At 38.5% G+C, this 17,637-nt stretch overlaps 1 protein-coding gene across 2 annotated transcripts in view; it reads left to right on the top strand.

Annotated features, from left to right (window-relative positions):
- Positions 1-17,637, top strand: part of CTDP1 (CTD phosphatase subunit 1) — a 95,537-nt gene that overhangs the window by 26,582 nt on the left and 51,318 nt on the right. Inside the window, exons 9-12 of one of the 2 annotated variants that reach the window (XM_085220081.1) lie at positions 6,617-6,758; positions 9,323-9,553; positions 14,894-14,977; positions 16,073-16,235. In XM_085220081.1, coding sequence (XP_085076207.1) covers positions 6,617-6,758; positions 9,323-9,553; positions 14,894-14,977; positions 16,073-16,235 — 620 coding nt within the window. The remainder of the gene's footprint in view (positions 1-6,616; positions 6,759-9,322; positions 9,554-14,893; positions 14,978-16,072; positions 16,236-17,637) is intronic. The other variant, XM_085220082.1, reaches the window with a different exon arrangement.

Below are 17,637 nucleotides of genomic sequence, written 5' to 3'. Positions count from 1 at the left end.
GTGACTTGCACTAGGTGGTTCCTGAATGCAATTGTGCATTGCATGCAACAACATGATGTATCAGACTGTTAGAATAAATGTACATGAATCCACCACCATCCCCTGTTGCCCACATCTCTGGAGGAAAAGCTGTTACTTGAGATTAGGTTAAGATGCACAGCAAGAGAAATTGAGAAGTAGTTGAAATTATTTTTTGTCTTTGAAGCATCCAACAGGTTGGGGGTGGGGAGCAGTATTACATATAGAGAGACATTTTGTGTTCTGTTTTGGGGGAGAGGGGGCTTAAGCAAATTCTTCGCTGCCTGCACATTCTTAGTGATTCTACACTGATGTAGATCTTAGTATAAACTATTTTATCTTTAGATTTTGATTGTGTTATTTTAGAGTATTTGATTCAAAGTTATTACTGCTTTTCACTGAGCAGTTCATATTTTCTGACTTTATGCCAAGACACGGACTCTCTTATAGGATATTCTTGTGTTGTAGCTGTTGCTCTTGATATTTAAAACTGGAAAATACATTCAAGTATCGCAAGTGAATTAAAGCTAGAAATAGCTGGAGTAGTGCCACTCATGAATTGTTGGGCTGGAAAACATTTACTGTCAGGATTTGGAAGCTGACCTGCGTGTTTACTAAGGAAAAGTAATTGCATCAATTCAAAGCAAGTAACTTGGCAGTCTTTTCTGCCTGACAGGCAAGGCTACTGTCATCTCTCATCAGCACTCTGTAATTATTTCTGTAACAATGGCTGCGAGATAGGGATATTTAGAGTGACAGAACTATATTCTCCAATTTCTTGTAAGATTCTCATGGATTGCGTGTGGCTTTGTTTTTGTGTGGGAGAGAGGTTCGTTCCTCTCTTTCAACTGAAGACCCCTCACATTTGTTTAGATTGGAGTTTTTTTGCTGTATCCTAATTTCATGAGGGAATCTCTGAAATTTAATCAGATTAAGGATATAGATTGTGTCCTCTCACAGTTGAAATTGTGATAATTCAACTGTCAACATAATTTTCATACTGATTCTTGTGTGGTTAGAAGGCAAATCAGGCAAGTCTTTATTTGCTGCAGGTAAGCCGTGCAAATAGAAACATCTGAAACTCTGCTTCCTATCTAATTGCTTGTGAAATGGTGGAGGGGAGCGTGTGCCTTCTGTAGTGTTGTTTGCAAGCCTGTTTCTTCAGTGCTGAAAGTAGACAAGTTGTACCTCTCCACCAGCACCACCCCGTACCTGGTTATGGAAGGTGGTGTTGAAGCATAGCTATTAGCATGGTGTTTCTGCATGATGCCGCTAAGAATGGCAGACTGAGCACTCAGAGCAAGAAAGTTAACCTACGTGATGACTGTTCTTTAGTTGAGCGTGTAAAATGGCATGTTCAGCACTTGGGGAGGTAAGTAAGCAGTGCTAGCTTTAGAGTGATGAAGAGAGGAAGGATTGATCAAAGAAAATAGGAAGGGGAAATCAGTGTGAAACAGTGCACTCCCAAGACTCAGAGGGCTGAGGGAAGGCTTCCCCACCTGTGAACACAGCATAATTAATTACTCCATATGCAAAGCAAATAGTTGCTATTTAGGGGTTGTATGTACAGTGTCCTTGCAACCTGCTGCAGTAAATAGTTTAAATTTGAGTATGTATGTGCGGGTCTGTTTCTCTGCAAATAGGCAGTTTGTTTCTTTCCAGTACAGATACTCCAAACTCTAAAAATAAATAAATCCTTGTTCTTAACTAAAAAACAGAATCTTAATTTTCTCTTAGGGAGGAAAATACTATCTGCCTGGATTACTGGCCATCTAATCAGCTTTCCTAAATCTGAGTGACTGAGAAAAGGCTACCATGTAGTTCTTCCCACTCTACTTATATGCCACGTAAATCTTATTTCATTTTTGTAAAGCATCTGTTCTTTGATCTAAGCAACGGTGAACAGCACTGCATAATTAGGTATAGCCATACACACACTTGGCTGAACATTTGCTGTAATGTTTCATAAATCTTGTGATGAAGGCTGCTCCGGATGTAAAGCCTCCTGTTTATTATGTTGGCCTACAACATCAGAGGCAGATGTTGGTGCGATGGCAGTAGGGATTGAACCTTCCTGACAATATTCCATTGCACGTTGTTGCTGTGTGACAGATGGCAGCAGAGGAGCACTGTGACAAAATGCCATCTGACATGGAAGTGTGTATGAAGCAAAAGTGTGTCCCTGAATTCCTCAGTGTGGGGAAAAAATAGCACCCACTGGCATTCATCAACACCTGTTGAACATTTATGGGGATCAAACAGTGGGTGTGTGAGCACGGTGAGGCAGTAGTTGGTGCGAGTCAGTAGTGGCAACAGCGGGTCACCTGCACTGGTGCAGATTTTTGTGAACACAGCGTGCAGACTGTTGTTCACTGCTGGCAAAAGCAAATAGCTATGCTGGTGACTGTGTTGAAAAAATAGTGTTTTGTGTGTGAGAATTTGCTCTCATGTTATTCCAGTCTTTGTATCTGTTGTAGTTTCCATGGAAGAAGATAGGAGGCATTACTTTCAGAGTGACCTATGTATGTTCCTTCCTGAACAAATGGAAAATACTGTAGTTGATTTTTATGCTAAGTTTTCGTTGTTGAAGAAGATAAAAGCTATTCAGGTCATTTGAAAATCACTGTTACGTAGAAATGGGTATAATTCACTCTAGGCCCTCAACTTTTCTTTTTTTAAATTACATTTCATTTTCTGCCTCTTCCCATGTTTTAAAAGCTATTTGGAAATCAATTCATTATTCTTGGTGGCTTAGCATATGTCAAGGTCGTTTAAAATGTCCTTTCATTCGTCCTCATCTATCTTCTTAATGCTTATGGGTGAGACTAGCTTGGAGATGCTGAGAGAAAAGAGCTGCCAACTGATCACCTGGTTATAAGCTGCCTCAGGGTACACTGACTTCCTAATGTTAGAATTCGAGGGGTCTTTTGAGAGTGAATCCTTAGTGTACTTTGGCTAACCGTGGAGCAGTCTCGAGCTTGCATGCTCGATTACTTTAGGATGAAATTGAATTGGAAAGTGCAACTGAATGAACAGTCAAAGATATTTGGTCTCTGGGATCAAGCAGAGCTAAGCCAAAGCAAAACTCCATGAAAGCTGATGAAGTGCACATCAGTCCTCCAGCATCTGTTCTGCTCTGCTGGGCTGTGCTGTTTGGTAATGAGAACATGGCCAAGTATGCCATATTACATTCCTTAGTCTTCATAAACATACAGCCAAAGTCTTATTTGTCTTCTGTGCTTAAGTGCCTTTATACTTTGGATAAGCCCAAGTAAAGTGCTGTAATAAAACTGTCTTTTGAAGAATGTCTGTAGAAGTTCATTGCAGCGTTGTGGGTGTTGATCAATTAATAATAAATTTAGGAGGTGGTTGGTGGGGTTTTTGCGTTCTTTTATTGTTGCTTCGTTGTGTTTTTTGTTTGATTTTTAACCTTTTGTTTGCAAGTTCAGTAATAGAATTGGTTAGTCCCTTCTCCAGGATTGAAAATTATTTTTCAATAAAAGAAAATATTGTTTCCCAATATTAAGTGCTTGCAGCTGTATCCATAGGGGGTAGATGTGATAAATTTAAACCCTAGTTGCTTTGTGTGGAAAGTCACTTATGCCTTCTTGACATTTTTTGGAACAATTTTAGATTGGAATTTGAAGTAAAGAAAGATGAATAAAGGAAAATAATGCAAAAGATTGTCCAGGAAACAAAAATTCTCTGATTTTTAGCCAGCTGGATGATTCAGATATTATAGATGCATCAGAATTACTGTTATTTACATTAAAATCCTTTCTTCTGTTTCTCCTTGATAAGTATGCTTCCAAAATGAAAAGTTACACTGGTGAGAGAGGGAAGACAGGGCCAGGATATTAAATATTGCAGTACTATTTCTTCTATCAGTTAAATTTGGTGTTCCATCAAATCTTGCTCAAAGAGCCTTATATGTATGAAATCTTCATTTTTCAAGATGTCATCTAGAAGTAGAAGACAGCCTGTGAGATGACAGTTGTGTTACTTCATGCTATTTCTAGTATGCTGCAATAGGCAGCTGCACTTCAAAAATAGGGAGGAAGCAGAAAAACTGCAAATTACAGTGCTGAGGAAGGTAAGACTTCTGGTGCAGGGATTTGGGTTTGGTCACACAGTGCTATTTGCGTCATGAGAATTTGATGCAGAACCTCAGTAGCTATGTCCAATACGAAATGATTCAATATGCACAAATGTGAAATGCGTATGTGTATGCAAGGGGCAAAGAGATGAAATAGCTGGCAACACAGAAAGTTCAGTTTTAGGAATATCTTGAGGAAGCTGTCTTCTCATATACACCTTCATCTCATTTTATCTATTAAGTGTTTAGTGGCTATGTTTTGGTTCCTCCTCATGCAGTTTAAAAGGAGCAGCAGTATCTTGAGTTGGAGAAGTAGACGTGCAACAGAAGCAGAAAAGCTTTTATTCAGATGTTCCAAGCATGATCCATGTTCACCACAACTCTGGTTAACTAGTCTGTATGCTTACTAGCGAAATCGCACTCATGTTGCTGTTCTGCAAGGGTTGCTCTGAAGATAATGCCTCCTATTTATTATGTCCAATAGAAACTGTTAGGTCATGGCCTGAACCAGTGATTGAGTACCTTATGAAGGGGTGTAGCTGGTCGTGGGAGCACAGGTGGAAGCAATTCACCTCTGTGACTGGAAAGGATGGACCTTGGGCCTGTGCCCTCATTAAAGGGCACAAGAGAAGCATCTCTATTCAGAGATTGCCTTCTTTAGTGTGTTAGGCAAGCCCTGATTCTTGGAAAGGGGTAAGCAATTCCTTCTTTATTACCAGATTGTGACCTCTGCCTTTCTTGGGTGATCAGAAACTGATTTAAAGCAGCTATATCTGCTACCTCCTATCCTTACAACATCAGAAATGGATGTTGGTTGTATGGCAGTAGAGGTTGGATCTTTTCACCATTGTGTTTTGTGGCCGTGTGACAGATGGCAGCGGAGGAACAGTCTGACAAAGTGGCATATCTGAGATGGAGGTGCATATGAAGCAGAGGTTAATTTAATTCCTCCAGGCAGAAGAAAATCATGGATGTTTGCTGAATGTTTCTGGAGACCAAACAAGTGGATGTGAGCACAGCGAGCAGTGGGTGGTGTGTTGTGTTTCATGTCACTATCACCATTGTTGAAACACAAGTTACGGTTCAGGACATGCGGGTTCTTGTTTGTGGCTGATGAAAATGCATAGCTATTGGTGGTCACTATGTTGAATAATAGTATTTTGTAGCTGACAATTTGCTCACTCAGGTAGTGTTATTCCACTTTTTTTAATCTGTTGTAGTTTCTATGGAAATAAATAAGAAGCATTACTTTTGGAGTGGCCTATGTACACTGTGTTCTGTCAGCCCCAGAGTTGTTATATGAAGAACAGCATGGCTAGTCATGTCTAATATTTGATTCAGTACTGAAACCAGGCACAAACACCTAAACTTCCTACAAGTGTCTTGGTTTTGTTGTTTTTCTTGAAATTTTTATGTTTATGAACCTGATTTCAGTACAATTTCTGTAATAGCTCTTGTCTTGCATCTTTGTTCATCTTATATAGGTCTCTCTGAAATTCTAAAGAAGAAATTCTCAATTATAATACTCTCCGTAGTGTAAAGGTGCTACAGTTGAGGCACACGGCAGTTCAGAATCATGGTTGTTTTTCTTTTTTCTATATAACTTATATATTTAACAACTTCTTAGCAAGTTTTATAACTTTATCTCCAAATATTAAGTCCTTCTGTAGACTTCTCATAAATATGAAACAAATACCACTGTTTGTTCATTTATTTGTTTATCTGTCTTCCACCTAGTCAAATGTAAGGAAGAAATGCATTCTTGATATGTTTGGACAGCCAGACTTCAGGGTCAATTTCACCTTTTATTTTATTGGCTTGTTTTTCTCACTGGTTCAGAAGCTTCTTGGCAAAGATCTGTTGCAACATCAGAGTTTCTTTTATGGTGGCTTGTCTGGAGGATGGAATTTGTGATCAGTTGGTTGCTTACATGCTGCACTGTGAATAGTTTCATGTGGACTTTCTGCTAGCTAACAAACATCATGTTTGTTGTTCCCCGCTGGCACTAAACCAACCTGTCTGCTTTGACCATGCTTCTGTAAAATAGATGAAGTAGGTGCATGGCTGCTAAATGGCTGTGTGTTGTGCTGTACAAAGGTAGGTGTGGGGGACTTTGCATAAGAAAGTTAGTCTGGTAAGTGATTCCTAGTCTTTAGCAGTGTTGAAGAGCCGTTGCTGCTTGGATTCTGACAAATACAAGTGAAGGAAATGTAATGCAAAACGTTAGGTTGTCTATTTAGTTAACAACATAGAAATGTAGAAACTTTCTGTACAGATTAATTTTAGAATACTTCCACAGTTCCCCATGCAGATTGAGTTGGACTGTATCACATGTGATGTAGAGTCTCACTTATTAGAATTGTTTTCTTGGAGTTCTTGTTTTTTATTTACTTATTTTAAGGATTAGTGGCAAGAAATGTTTTTCATAAACCAGTTTGTACTTAAAACTGTCTTGTGTATATACCTAGGAATATTGTAATGTTACATTTAACTTCATAATAGGCACAGAAAAAGTACGACAAGCTCAGGACTGCAAAGATCTCCATGTTGTAAACCCTGACTGGTTGTGGAGCTGCCTGGAGCGCTGGGACAAGGTTGAGGAACAGCTGTTTCCCTTGAAGGATGACTACATCAAAACACACAGGTAAACGCAAGTTTGAGGGAGCAGAGTATGAAAACATTATTCAGTCCAGTTTCTGACAAGCCCAGTATACTGTAAAATGCTTACAAGCTTATGAAAACTGTTTTTGTCTATTTCTATGATGCTTAAACTGAAAATTACTAATGAGAGGCAGTCCAGTGACTAGCAGCATTAGGAGAAATCAGTTGTGCTGTTAGTTTCTTTGACAGTTCTTGTTAGCTACTTCAGCTGGAGCAGTTGACCTTGTTAGCTCACTCATGTAACATAGGGAATGCCACCAAGGTTTGGGAGCATTCATGCTGACAAATCAAGAAATAAAATCTATTGTACACTCCCATAACATGAGAAAATGGTAAAGTGTTGCATTTTTTCTTGACACTTAGTAATGAAGAAAAGGAGAGAGACAAGGTGAGGGTGGGAGAAAAAAACATAAAGGGGAAATAAGTGAAGATAGCAAAAACTGGAAGAAAGGTAGTAGTTCGAGAACAAGAAGTTTGGAGATAATGTGGTGTGTTGAAGGAGAAGGGGTTAAAAATTACGCGTGCATTTGAATGCCACCAAATTGAAGGAACAGTGAAAAACTATACTAGTGCAGAGGAAGCCGATGGGCAGACCTAGTGAGGAAAGTGACAGGGCTAAAATAACTTGCAGCATGTACCGTAGAGCTAGCTTCTGCTTCTCCATTTGGTCTGTTTAGATAAACTTGCACTAATAGCAGCTTGCAACCTATCAAAGGACCTTCCCTTTAAGTGTGATTGAATGACTTGAGCAAGTTAGAGATATCCTTTATGAGGGCAAAATGTGCCTGTGTGACCACCTTCTATATACCAAAGACAGCAAAAGCAGAAACACTGAGCATAAGGTCATTTATCAGATGGGAGATTAACTGCAAATTGTGGCTTGACTAGAACATTTGTTTTTAAAAAGTACTATGAACTTATTTAATCAAATTCAGAGATGATTTCTACTAGACAACTAGTAGTAACTGCCAGTAATCTGGACAGCAACTTGTTTGCATAGTTTTTTTTGTCTAGGTAGGTGAATCTAGGACTTTCTACCCATTTTAGCCAACAGCATCCCGGGCTGCATCAAAAAAGGAGCGGCCAGCAGGGAGAGATGATTGTCCCCGCCTGCTTTGTCCTTATAAGCTCTGTCTGGAGTAATATGTCCAAGCCTGGGGGGCTGAGTAGAGGAAAAAGGTAGAGCTGCTGGAGTGAGTTGGAAGGAGGGCCACAAAGGTATCAAAGAGCTGGAGTGCCTTTTGTATGAAGAAAGATTGAGAGAGTTGGGCTTGTTTAGGTTGGAAAAAAGAAGGCTCTGGGGAGATCTCATTGTGGCCTTTCAGTTCTTGAATGGAGCTTACAAACAGGAGGGGGGACTGACCTTTTCATGCAGTTTGATACTGAAAGGACAAGGGGGAATGGCTCTAAGCTAAAAGAGAGTAGATTTAGGTTTAGATGTTAGGTAAGTTTCTTTTATTGATGGTTTTGGGGTTTTTTTTGTTTTTTTTCCTACTCAGAAGGTAATGAGTTACAGGAACAGGTTGCCCAGAGAAGGTTGTGGATGCCCCATTCCAGGAGGCATTCAAGGCAAGGTTGGATGGGATTCTGGGAAGCCTGATCTAGTGGTTGGCAACCCTGCTGGTTGGAACTAGATGATCGTTAAGATCTCCTAACTAAGCCTCTCTGACTTTTCTGATTTTATTTTTATATTTCTTGGAAACATGATGATGATTTTTCCCACTTTGTTTCAAATAAAATATATCTTAACTTTGTATATTTTCCCCTAAAACTTCAGTGAGTTGCACGTTTATCTAAATGAAATTGCTAGATAAAAATACTTTATTAGCCACACTTCTGCAACTTCTTTGGAAATAGTGTAATTGTTTTGGGTTTTTTTGTAGCATTAGTTTCCTAGTGTTCTGCATGCTATTTTATCTGATGTTGTTTATTCTTAATGAGTCGATTTGCTTCCTTTTCTTTGTGGTACTTAATCTTACTTGGATAGTTTGCTGTAATTTATTCCTGCAGGCTAATCTGCATATTTCTGTTAATACTGTTAAAATGTTATAAAATGCAGCAGAGAAATCAGATATGGTTTAGTATTTTAACAAATGAATTTGGGGAATTTGCAAATTAGTGCTACGTGTTTATTTTGTCTCAGAGCCATGTTGAAGTGCAAATGCTAAGATACGACATAGTATGCTTTTTTTCTTTGTTACTTATGTGCAGATTATTATTCTGATAGTGTAGCTGTTTCCACGTGGAAGCTATTTCAGTAACTTTAAGACAACATTTCGAGCATGTAATATTTTTTTTTTAATAACATAAGTATGAAATTGTCTTGCTTTTTTGTTTTTTAAATTCAGTGAGACTTTAATAGGGTGGGGAGGCGGGGAAGGGAACGTTTCCTCAGAAGTCTTCCCAGGCATTGGTGGTTGTTTTTTTTTTTTTTTTTTTTTTTTTCCCCCTTATACAGGAAAAAAGAAGTGCCCATTTTTATATTCTGCTTAGGAGGTAGTCCATTTAAACTTAAAGCTTTTTTTTTTTTTGTATTTCATCCAACAGAGAAAATAGCCCTGCCACGTTTCCTGATACACACAGCACATTTCAGACAGCTCTGTTTCACCCAACACCCATTCATCCCAAGTCTCAACCTGGTCCTGAAGTTCGGCTTTATGATCCTAACACTGGAAAACTAATCAGGAAAGGCTCTCAAACATCTGGCCAGTCTATGTACATCCAGTCTCCAGCTCCTCCCATCACCTTACCCGTCCATGGTGAACACTCATCCTTCAGGTACATAAAGCATAGCTATGAGTCACTTAACTGTATTTTCAGATGTTGTAGGGAATTTAACTGATTATTTTTGCTTTTGATCACATGGTTATCTTTGCTTCAGTTTTCTGCTTTCTAAAAAGGATGGACTGTATAAACAATTAGCTGAAGGAAATGAAAGAAAGAATAGTCAGCTGAAGTGAAATCAGGATCCTAGAATTGTAGGTGCTTTTTGTGCTTCATACAGGTATGTAGAAACTATAAGAAATAAATTCAGTGTGTAGCTTGTGTGCTCTGTGTTTGGGGGAGGGCTGGGGGGAGGTTGTTTTTTTTTTTTCTGTGAAATATATCTCATGGGATTTGGCTTTTGTTGGTAAAAATTTTCTTCCTTGTCTAATAATCCTTTCAGATGTCATAGGTATCTGTTTTGAAGAATGTTAGTAGTAGAAGAAGATTGTAGTTATTTGAGTATTATTTAGTATAGCCATACACTAAGTACTAGTTAGTAATTCTAGCAGTACTAAATCAAGTCACTGGAAGCAGGAGGAGGCCTGCTTCTTGAAGTGTAAGGCTAGCTTCTAGACTTCGTCAAAACATGTGGGTTTGGTTAAGCAACAAAAGCAACATTTCTTTCTTATGGATGCATAAAATATTTGAAATGTATTCCTGAGTACCTGTGTAAGGCACCTTATTTTCTGGAATGCTAACAGTTTAGCAGGTCTTCTTGACACCAGTGGTAAAGAAGTATCTGGCTGTAGGCCAAGCACTTTGCAGAATGTGATGAAAATTCCTTTTTACGATGCGATCAGAGTAGAACAATTATTATAAAGCAATTCAGTTAATCAACTACAAAAGTACAGTCATTAATGCAAAGTTCTCTACCCCATGCCCTATGGAGTGTATCATTTCTAAAGATTTTGTACAGTAGAATAGCTTTTTTTTCTTTCAATACCTGTAGCTGAATTACTTTGGCCTTTTTGGTTGGTGCTTTGTTTTTTTTACGTTTTTATAAACATGTTTTTATATTGTTTCTGGGAACACAAGGGGCTTTTTCAGTCTGCTGTTTGTGGACACACATCACGTTTTCAGCTCTTTTCCAACTGTCTTTGAAGTCTATATTTTATTTCACTATGGTATGTTAAATGAACAGGAAGAAATGTAAAGAATCATAGAATCACTAAGATTGGAAAAGACCTCCTGTAGATGATCCAGTCTGGCCACCCAACTATCACCAGTATTTCCCACTGAACCATGTTCCTCAATACAACATATAAACATCTCTTGAATGTCACTAGGGTTGGTGACTCCACCACCTCCCAGGTCAGTCTGTTCCTGCACCTCACCGCTCTTTTGGAGAAGTTATTCCTAATGTCCAACCTGAATCTCCCCTTGTGCAACTTAAGGCCATTCCTTCTACTTCTACCACTAGTTATGTAGGAAGAGAGGCCAGCTCCCACCTCACCGCAACTTCCCTTCAGGTAGTTCTAGAGAGCAGTAATGTCTCTCCTAAGCCTCCTCTTCTCCAGACTGAACAATCCCAGCTCCCTTAGCCACTCTTTATCAGACTTGTGCTCCAGACCCCTCAACAGCTTTGTTGCCTTCCTCTGGGCATGCTGTAGCAAGGGCCCCAAAACTGAGCACAGTACTCAGTGTGCAGCGTCACCAGAGCTGAGTACAGAGGGATGATCATTTTCATGCTCCTGCTGGCTACACTGCTTTTGGTACAAGCCAGGTTGACGTTGAGGTTCTTGACCACCTGGGCACACTGCTGGATCATGTTTAGCCAAGCAGTGGCCAATGCTCTCAGGTACATTTCCTCCACAGTCTAGCAGCTGCTCTGTCCCAAGTTTGTAGCATTGCGTGGGGTTGTTGTGGCCAAAGTGCAGGAGAAAAGGTAGTAAGTCTTGTTGAACTTCATCCCATTGGGCTCAGCCCAGCAGTCCAACCTTTCCAGATCCCTCTGTAGGGCCTTCCTTTCCCCAGGCAGATCAGCACTTCCTGCCAGTTTCGTGTCATCTGCAAAGGACACCAAGAATGTAAACATACTGAGTATGTATCCAGAAAAGCTTCTGTTTTTTGTTTGCCAATTCTTGTGGAAAGGAGGTTGTCTAGAAATACTGTCAATAAGGTTGTATGTGTTTATAGTTGTCATGATGCTTCTGAGATGGCTTACATTGATATTAATAATCGCTTTATAAAGTAAAGGTCTTGGTGCTCATTCTATGTTTGTCAACAACTTAAAGAAAAGTTATGTCCATGCATATTCCTTTTTTCTTTAACACAGAGGTTTTTCACTTAATCCTTTTATGGGAAAAGAGAAAAACAGAATCAAATTCTGAGATATCTTGAGTTTGAAAGAACCTTAAAAATCAACTTATGTTAGTTCAATTTCTCAGAACCCCAAATACTTTGAGGATGCAGTGAGATAAGCATCTCTTTCCCACTTCCTTATTTTATTTCATTTCAGCAGTTTTGACTGTCAGTGCACAGGGCTGAGATGGTTTAATTTAAGAAAGTGAATTGTGGAATCATAGAATGACTTGGGTTGGGAGGAACCTTTATGATCATCTAGTTCCAGCCCCCTGCTATAGGAGGGACATCTCTGTCTAGATCAGGTTGCTCAAAGCCACATCCAGCCTGGCCTTGAAAACCAGGGGGCATCCACAACCTTGCTGGGCAACCTGTTCCAGTGTCTTCTCACCCGCACAGTAAAGAATTTCCTTCTAATATCTAGTCTAAATCTACCCTCTTCCAGGTTAAAAGTCATTTCCCCTTGTCCTGTCACTATGTGCCCTCATAAAAAGTTCTTCCCCAGATTTCCTGTAGGCCCCCTTCGGGTACTGGAAAGCTGCTAGAAGGTTCCTCCTTCTCTTGTCCAGGCTGAAGAGCCCCAACTCTTTCAGTCTGTACCCAGAGGGCAGGTGCTTCAGCCCTCTGATCATCTTCATGGCCGTCTTACGCTGGCAAATAATCAGTATTTTCATTGTCATTGCCTGATAATTTGGTTCCAGTGGTAAAACTTCTCAGTTGCCAGCAGTGATGCCTGAATTGGAGTATGTCTGTATTTGTCAGACAACTCATCTGTCTATAGTTAAAAGAAATATCTCGATAAAGGTTGCGGAGATCAGTCACCAAATACTATTTGAAGTAATTTTAATGGATAGAACATATAGTATAGACAGAACACCAAGGCTGTAAACAAGTAACAAAAAGCTGAGTATGAAGTGTTGCTCTCTTCTGAGCAACAGCTAAAGCACAATTACTGCCATCGTGTCCTTTCTTTCTGAAGTATTTATGATAGCTTAAATTGCTTATGGAGCTTTAAAAAAAAAAAAACAACTTAGTGTAATACTTCAGAGAGGTGATGTTAGAGCAGTTACTTTTACATAGAGGGCAATGCATCTTGTATCTTCACAGACTTCACATACTATTTCTTTCTAATGCTGCAGATACGGGTTTTTGAGTTAATACTTTCAGTTGCTTCTGTCAAGAGTGTGCAGTTAAAGCCTGCAGTAGTGTTCTGTCAACTTCTAAAAATTTCAGTGGATTCTCAATTTCAGCCAACAGGCAACAACAGTTCTTCTGGCATGCAATGAAACCATTGTAGAAATAAATAGTAGTCACGTATAACAGTAATATTTTGTCTTTTACTCTAAGAATAGAGTTTTGGAAATAATTAGTTGCAAGACTGCTTACTAAGAAGTGCTCTGAATTATCTGAATAGAGTTTCCTAACTGTTTCAGTTCTCGTTTTTTAATTTTGGATTCAACATTCTTACTTGACTTGAATTCCACAAAGAAATAAATTTAAAATGGGGTACAACTGGTTAAAATATCTACAGACTTTATAGTGAAATCAACACCTACACTACATGTGATTCTTTTAAGTGATTCTTTTAACTTACTTGATGTCTTGTGTGCTAGATGTAGATTTGGACACTGCTCAGTTCTGTGAGATGTAAATGCCTGCTTTTTGTCATGGCTGTTGCAGGCAAAGTAGAAGGACAGCAAAGAATTTGTGGCTGTACTGGATGGATGGCAATTGATCTCTTTTTCCTGTTGGAGAGCAGCAAGGGTGCTTTTTTTTTTTTTTTTGTGATAACCTGTGTAAGAGCTTTATCAATGCATATGTATCTCAGTTTGCACTTTCATAATATGAAGAGTATTCTGTCAGAAGTATGGGAAGTACTGAAATGGTGACAACTTGTGAGGTGTGTAATTTAGTGTTATCCATGAGAAGAAATGCAAGTGGCTTCTTGGACTAGATTAAAGTGAAAAAATTACAAGTTATGAAATTTCATGTCTAAGTATTACAGTTTTTCTTAACTAATGTTATCGATATTGACAATGAAAACACAAAGTACCAAATTGAATGAATGAGATGTCAATATTTTTTTTAACCTTTTCACAACAATGCTGGCCCTCAGTCCTCTATCAATGGGAATATTAAGATTCTTATTATTTACACAAATGTTGAACTCTTCTCGTACACTTCTCATACATATGTATATAGCTCTACCTGTGAAACTAGCAGGTACCAACTAACTGATATAGGCTTAAAGATATGCATATTTACTTCTGAAAAAGTGCTCATAAATCTAATCTGGTAAGAAATGTAAATTCCTGCATTTGTATGTTCTTTAATTACAATCTACGTAACAAATGAAAAAGCAAATCTTGATAAATGTCTTTGATAAAATATAAATGCTTGTCACAAACCTCAAAGAAGTCATTGTTTTGTATTGCCTTTTGAAGTACTTTATGTAGAATTTCTTACCTAGTAGCTGTTGGAAAATAATGGAAAAATTGACAAGCATTGAGAAGGTGCTAGTACCGTTATTTACAGCTAATCCATGTGTGTATAATGGATTCTTGACTATTTTAACCAGTGGTGGAGTCTTCCAGGACTAACCTGGGACTTGTGTTATTGCTGCATATTACTGCTTTGCATAGATCTTGGAATGCAGTATCTCCTGAATTAAACTGTCAATAGTGTTGAGTTTTGCATCATCTGTAGCACGCAATGCAGTTCACGGCAAAAAAGCAATTGACTTAAGTCATTGTGTTGTCCTCACCCCAATTTAAAATATGAATTCATGTGTCCTCTACCTTTCCATGGGCATTGGCAGGAAGGAGGCATACTATTTGGGAAATACGAATCCTCAAAACGAGCTCTATCAACAGCTTCAGGCTTCATGAAATACTGACGTAGAAAGAAATCTTCATATTTATATGGCATTCTCATGAAGCTGTTAAATTCATGATAGGATAAATGATTTTTCTAGAACCTCATGTATCTCAATTTACATAATTTTAAGGCATATTGGGTTGTGAGATGGAATTTTTTTTTTTTTTTGCATAGAACTGTTGTTCAAGAAGCAGCTTTAGAGCATGAAAACGCAAGCTTGATAATGAGCAGCCATGCTGCATTGAAACCTGTCAGCAGGTACTGTGCTATATCCTTTCTGAATTGCCATCTCTGTCATGCACAGCTTGATACTGGTGTCTCACCTGGTGGCTACAGCTCAAAACAGCTTGAGATTTCAGATATACAGCTGCTTTTAAACTTCGTGCTAATTGTTTTCCACACGTACGATCTTTTAGCTTGTGTAAAGAATTTGTGACACAGGAGCTCTTTCTGACTGAGATCTTTTTAAATGTGGCCCGGGGTGTGCTGAGCTGCTGCGATGTGTTTCTGGAGGTTAGTGTGGTGATAAACTCTATCCGTAGGTAAAAGTTCTGCATAGCAGTTAGAGCTTCTGCAAGTCTTAATTAGCTAGGAAGTAATGGCGGAGAAAAGTTAGCTCAGAAAGATGGATGTCTGCTGCTGTTCTAATTATTGTCAAGCATTTTATTACCATTATATAGCAGTTCCCATGAAGTTGTTTTATCCATTCTGTCACTTTTCTACCTGTTTATATGGTTAAATACAGTAACTAAGGAGATAATACTATTCAGGTTGAAAGTACTGATTTATCTAAATACACAAACCCAAACGAAATACAGTCTGTTTTGCATTTTATATAGTTTTAGTGTCTGAGAAGTATTTGAAGATTGAGGCCACAGAAACGAGGTTTCTACCTGCAGATTTCTTGTCTGAGAGGTTGAGAACTAGGAAAGTATAATTTAAGACTAAAGAATACAAACACAACATAGCATCAGGAGAAATATAAGAAAAGAATGTAAGAGTTTCATAAATGATAAACGTGTCAAACGAAGGACAAATTTTGAGTACCAACCTTGAAGTACTTTTGAGGGCAACACATCTCCAGCTAATAAAGCTAAATTTCAGGAAAGGTTTGATGTTTACGAAAACAATGGGAAGATGAGAGTAAATATCGTGTCAAAATAAGATCTTAAGCTATAGGACTGAAAATAAAAGCAGCGTTATTGAAAGACTTGATCTTTCTTTCTGTCAAGTTGATGAACATCAAAACCTTTTAAATGAAGTCATACATATTCAGTCATAAACTGTATATAGGATTTTATTGCTAGACAAGTTATAAATCAAGTCTTATGTGATACCCCTGAAATTTTTCAGAGTTGTTCAACCACACCAGCAGCAGATTTTTGAAGAAGACCTACCAGTGACTGAAAATGAAGAGCAACCTGGTCCATCTAAGCGAAAACGCCAGCCAAGTATGTCTGAGACAATGCCCCTATACACCCTATGTAAAGAGGATTTAGAGAGTATGGATAAAGAGGTGAGCTTAACTAACTGTGACATTTCTAACAATGATTATTAGTTGTGCATAACTTCTTCGTTTCTGTTAAGTTATACATGTATGTGAACTGACCTTGTATGCCTCTACAGTAACCTGAAATAAAAGCTGTAGCAGACTGAGGTACAGTTTAGTTTAAAATGGGAATTATGTTCTGCAAGGCAAAATCCAGTTCAGGGAATGAGTTTCATGCATGTAAGCAGGCCATGAAAGCAGATCTTTGTTTTAGTACAGCTTTGTCACAAGAAACATCGTACTTGCTGTGTGTTAAGCTTTGTTAGGTGTCACTTTAAAATAAGTCTTCAAATAATTTGGACCAAATTGGGGCTGGATGGGAGAAGACAGGTCTGTGGCTATAAAGAGCACAGGCTGTAGAGAATGCCAAAGCACTAAGGGAGAGGATGGGGCCCCATTCATCCATAGATGTGTAATTTCAACACTGTTAAAAAGTTTTTGTCGTTCTGGAGATGATGGGAGCTTTCTGTTAAAGAAATAACTGTACTACTTTCAAGCCAAAATACATTGTTTGCAATTCATTGTAGGCCTCTACTAGCTGCTTATTTTGCAGTAATCCTTGTACTTGTTTCAAATGAACCACCTTCTTCTATTACTAAATGATACTGAGCAGGGGGAGAACGGTATCGTTGTATGCTATGTTTTCATGAATTCATTACACTGTACATAGTTTTATAGTAAATTCAATCTTGAATGTTCCTCTCTGAGCCCAGCTCAGTCACAAGGTGTGGATGCAAGCATGTGTAAGTTACCAACTTCTGGCAGTAAGTTGTTTATGAGATTCCAGCCGTAGTAGGCCTTGAGTGGTACTTTCAGAAAATAAAAGTATGAGGAGGAAACCGCATTTTGTCAAGGAAAAAAAAGTTTCTTTACTGCATATCATAACTTCGAGTTGTGCTGTTCTTAGATTCTAGATTCAAGCTGAAGTTCAAGCTCATGTCCAGTGACTTTCTTCCACTGTGATCTGCTCTGAATTTCATATCAGTGCAAGCTTTTAACTCTATGTAGTAACTCTTGAAGTTAACAGCTTCTCATTTCTCATGGTTTTTGTTCTGAAGTATGTTGCTCATTAGACCTAAGGCTTTCATAAGAAACAGTATATTGTTTTGTCATGGTACCCAGACTCTAAACCTATCTGTTTTCTTATGTGTTTTCGCTGATACTTACAGCAATTCGTTGTTTCTGGGTAGTCTTTGAATAGTCTGGTGTGGCTTTTGGAAGGTACTTGTGAACTGCTGCTGTATGCAGTGTATTAACTGATCCAAAAGGAAATGTACGTGTTTCTCATAATTAGTTCAGTATTTATTTTGCTTTTAAAGATAGTTCTCAGGGATCTTGGTAGAATATTCTGGCGCTGTTCTAGATTGAT

The sequence above is a fragment of the Meleagris gallopavo genome, chromosome 3, assembly GCF_905368555.1.
Source record: "Meleagris gallopavo chromosome 3, MGAL_WU_HG_1.1, whole genome shotgun sequence".
Taxonomy (NCBI): Eukaryota; Metazoa; Chordata; class Aves; order Galliformes; family Phasianidae; genus Meleagris; species Meleagris gallopavo.
Note: the sequence above shows the minus strand (reverse complement) of the source record. Positions and strands in the feature narration are given on the sequence as shown.